The 3,842-nt window shown below is 53.7% G+C and overlaps 1 protein-coding gene across 1 annotated transcript; it reads right to left on the bottom strand.

Moving 5' to 3' along the window:
* Positions 1 to 803: 803 nt before the first annotated feature.
* LOC103991981 (uncharacterized) lies at positions 804 to 3,629 on the bottom strand. The gene has a single exon (XM_009411530.3). The coding sequence runs from the start codon at positions 3,323 to 3,325 to the stop codon at positions 905 to 907; it is 2,421 nt and encodes an 806-aa protein (XP_009409805.2). The 5' UTR covers positions 3,326 to 3,629; the 3' UTR covers positions 804 to 904.
* Positions 3,630 to 3,842: the final 213 nt, after the last annotated feature.

Below are 3,842 nucleotides of genomic sequence, written 5' to 3'. Positions count from 1 at the left end.
ATCAAGCTTTGGCAATTGATCTTCATAAAGGTGAAAGAATATCGATGCCTCGATATATTATGAGTATCTAATAGGCAAAGACGAGATGCATACAAACTGGACTTGAACTAGGTAAGACTAAACAACTACTTTGTTAGGAGGAGAGAAGTACTTGAAATCAAAATAATAATTCAAAAAAATCTAGAAAAATAGAGAACACAATATTATTATTTGATTTTCATACTCATATTTTAAGTTGAGGTTGTCTAACTCTTAAATTCAAGTTCAAGTTAAGAATCCATATAGGTTATGTTCAATTTACAGGTCGAGATGAATTCTAATGTTCAATATAACTGGTTAGTGCTAATTTTAAATATTATTATTAAAGATATATTTAGTATTAAAGATTCGACACATGACAAATGGGTAAAGATAAAATTCTCTTTTATTGTTCATATATTTTTTTAATTTAAAACCACACACAAAAAAAAATAATAGTGTTTTTTACATCTAAATCTTAAATCGGATTGGAATTGGGATCTAACTGATGACGACGATATGGATCCAATGGTTAATCAATCGTTTGAGTCCTAAAGGGATGGTTGACGATCTCTTGAGGAATAAATGATTAATTTATCTCTCTAAAAATTATATAAATAAGATTAATTTATTAATTTATTTATTTATTTATTTATTTTTTAATAGGATTCAAATCGAATCGGAATCCGATTCGGAAACCGAGGGAAGCGTTAGCTTGTTTAGTAGATCCCTAATGCCCACTTTCCCACCCACCACAGAATACCAAACGATCCGAGAAAGCAACACGATCAAAGTGACAAATTATATAGGAAAAAAAAATCAGAAAACTTCTACAAATCCAATCCTACAAGAGACGCCGAAATAGAAAAAGAATTGGAATGGAATGTTACACCGATGAGCGTTCGACGACAACGTTGTGTTCATTCGGAACGTCGTCCTCCTCCTCATCCAACAACAACAACGTGATATCCTTGTCTTCCTGGTTCGAAAAATCTGCCCTTTCCAGCTTCGCATTGGCCGCCACGAACACCAGCTTGCGCACTCGCTCCATGCTGGCTCCGGAGCGCCCATGTACGCGCCTCACCCACCGCGTCAGCCGGGGACTGTGCTTGAACCCGCAGGTGGTGGCGTGGAGGAAGATGAGCCTGACGGCCACCTTCCCCAGCGACTTGAGCTCGCTCAAGCACGTCTCCCACACCAGCCGGCTGCTCTGCGGGTTGGCGATCCTGTACTTCCCTGTCACCGGGTCCTGCTGCTTCACCTGCACGGCCTGCGCGTACAGCGGGTCCAACCCCTCCGCCCTCCACTTCATCAGCTCCATCAGCGCGATGTGGGCTTCTTCGCGAGAAACCAGCCTGGTGATCAGCTTGTCGACGTCCTTCTCCTGGTCCGGCGTCAAGCACTTGAACGGCGGAAGGTACTTCCCGCTCACGTCCTTCATCAGGTACAGTGGATCCAGTATGAACGCCGCCGACCAAGCCGGGTGGTAGTTCTTCTTGAACCTTTTCTCCATCACCTTCTCCACGGGCCCTTCCTCGACGCAGTACGTACCGCACCACCCCTTCACCTTGGACCGCAGCTCCTCCCACAGCGGTAGGCATTGCCCGACGAGTGGCCTCTCGGTCTCCATCTCCCCAACCATGTCTTGGATCAGCTTGACGAGCGAGTGAGCTGCGCCCAATTTGTTCCAGAAATCCATGTCGCCGATCACGTCCGCCAACTCTCTCGCGGTAGGATCGGTAAGGCAGATCAGCTTGTAGGACTCGTGAAGGATCACCGACTGCACGGCCCGAGCGGAGGTCAAGATGTCTTCCATCATCATGAAGGCGGACAGGTGATTGCCGCCTCCGTCGAGTGAGCGGTCCGAGGGAGGCACTCGGAGGAGGCCAGCGTGGTCCAGCTCTTGGAGCTGATACCCGTGGAAGATGCTTCTGACCTCAGAGTGGGTGTTGAAGTAGCTGGCGAGCTTGCAGCAGTTGGTTGCCACGGCATGGAAGAGCGGGAGCTCACGAGCGAAGTCCTTGACGAGGCTGCGGAAGCCCTGGAGCTGGCAGGAGAGGTTCACCATCCAGTGGTTCTGCTTCTCCAGGTCGCGAAGGGCCGTGGACTTGAACTTGTCCGCCACGATTCCGGCGCACCGCTGCATGGCGGCATTGCCGGTGATCTCAGCAACGGTGTCCCACAGCACCTCCTCGGCGTACTTGGACGGGGCTCGGCCGTGGGTGAGCACGGACCTGCGGAAGACGGTGGTTCCATTGGGGAGGTTCACGGTGACGTTCATGATGGAGTCGCCGTCCGAGTTGAGGGGCTTCCAGCCGTCGGAGGCCAGCTGGAAGAAGAGCGCGTCGTGGATGCGGGCATCGGCGTCGGCGCGGGCCTCCTCGTAACGGGCGTCTAGACGATGGCCGACGAGGTCACGGGGGGAGATGGGCGGGAGGCCGACCTGGCCGAGGAAGGCTCGGAACTTGGGGTGCTCGATGGAAGACAGGGAGACGGCGCCGACGCCGGCGGAGTCGTGGAACCAATCGGTGAGGAGGGAGATGGCGGAGTCAACCTGGGATTTGGAGAGGGCCACGCCATGGGAGGCCTTGGGGCTCTTGAGCTTCTTGACGCTGTCCTCCAGCATGGCGAGCGCATCGAGGTCGTCCTTCCCGCCGGAGAGGACGAGCTGAGACTGAGGCGGGGGAAGCGGCAGCGGGGGCGGGCTGGAGTAGTCGATTTCGCTGCCGGCTGCGGCAGGGGTAGTCGGCGACGAGGAGAAGCGGGAAGGATCTACGATGGCGAGGTGGAGGGCGTGGAATGGGGCCGGCGAAGGGCTCACGACGGCGACAGAGGATGAGGAGCGTTTCCGGCTGTTCGGCTGGTGGTGGTTACGGAGCGGGGAGGGGGAAGAGGAGCAAGGGGGGATGGAGGAGATGGGCTTCGGCGACGGTGAAGTCAGGACGACAGAGGAGGACGGCGCAGCAGCGGAGAGGGACGAGGAAAAATTGGGGCAGGTACCGCGCTTGAGGTGCTCGGAAGCGGTGCGGGAGGGGTTGGATGCAGAGAAGACGGTGTCGCAGAGGGAGCACCGGAGCTTGACGGCCTTGGGGAGTCCCGTATCGGAGCTCTGCACCAATACGGGCTCCAGGTGCGCCCAATACCACGCTCCCTTCCCCTTGATCGCCTTGCTCCTCACCGTCATCAGCGCATCGTACCTCTTGTTCACCGCCTTCGCCGCCACATCCTCTGCCCCCGCCCCTCCCGCTTGCGCCTCTATCGTTGTCGTTGACGCCGACGTCGTCGTCAAGGCGTTCGCCGTCGCCATCCCTGCCACCTCCAACCAACCAACAGCCTCTCTAATCACAACTAGATATCGCCAAGAAAGGTGACGCGCATTTCTCTCAGCGACACGTTAACGGCCGGAGCGGGTGGCCTCGTCGGCCGGAGTCCTCCATCAGTAAGCCTATATGTATGAGGTATGGATGCTGACGACGACAACGACGACGACGAGGAGGAGGAGGAGGAGGAGGAGGAGGAGGAGGAGTACAAGGGAGGGGTTGGGGGAGGCAAAGGGAGCTGAGAGCAGCGTTTGGGAAGGGGGCGGGGGGCGAAGGGGGATTGTTACTTTGGCATTGGTATTGCCTTTCTACCAGTATTATTGTGTGGCATATCTCTCTGCTTGGATTCGCCTTTTTTACTCATGGCGTATTAGATATGGAAGACTGGGGGTTACAATAATGGTGGGCTTAGTGACTTGTTGTTCATGTGCCTTATTATGGTGGGGGCAATGTATTAAAGACCCATCCCTGCTAAATACCTCGCTACCGGTATTTGGCTTTGGA

Source organism: Musa acuminata, chromosome BXJ2-7 (genome assembly GCF_036884655.1).
Source record: "Musa acuminata AAA Group cultivar baxijiao chromosome BXJ2-7, Cavendish_Baxijiao_AAA, whole genome shotgun sequence".
Lineage (NCBI taxonomy): Eukaryota > Viridiplantae > Streptophyta > Magnoliopsida > Zingiberales > Musaceae > Musa > Musa acuminata.
The sequence above is the reverse complement of the archived record's forward strand: the minus strand, read 5'-3'. Positions and strand labels throughout refer to the sequence as shown.

Excerpts from the sequence above, each read along its gene's own strand:
- LOC103991981 (XM_009411530.3), bottom strand. The coding sequence starts at position 3,325 with ATGGCGACGGCGAACGCCTTGACGACGACGTCGGCGTCAACGACAACG.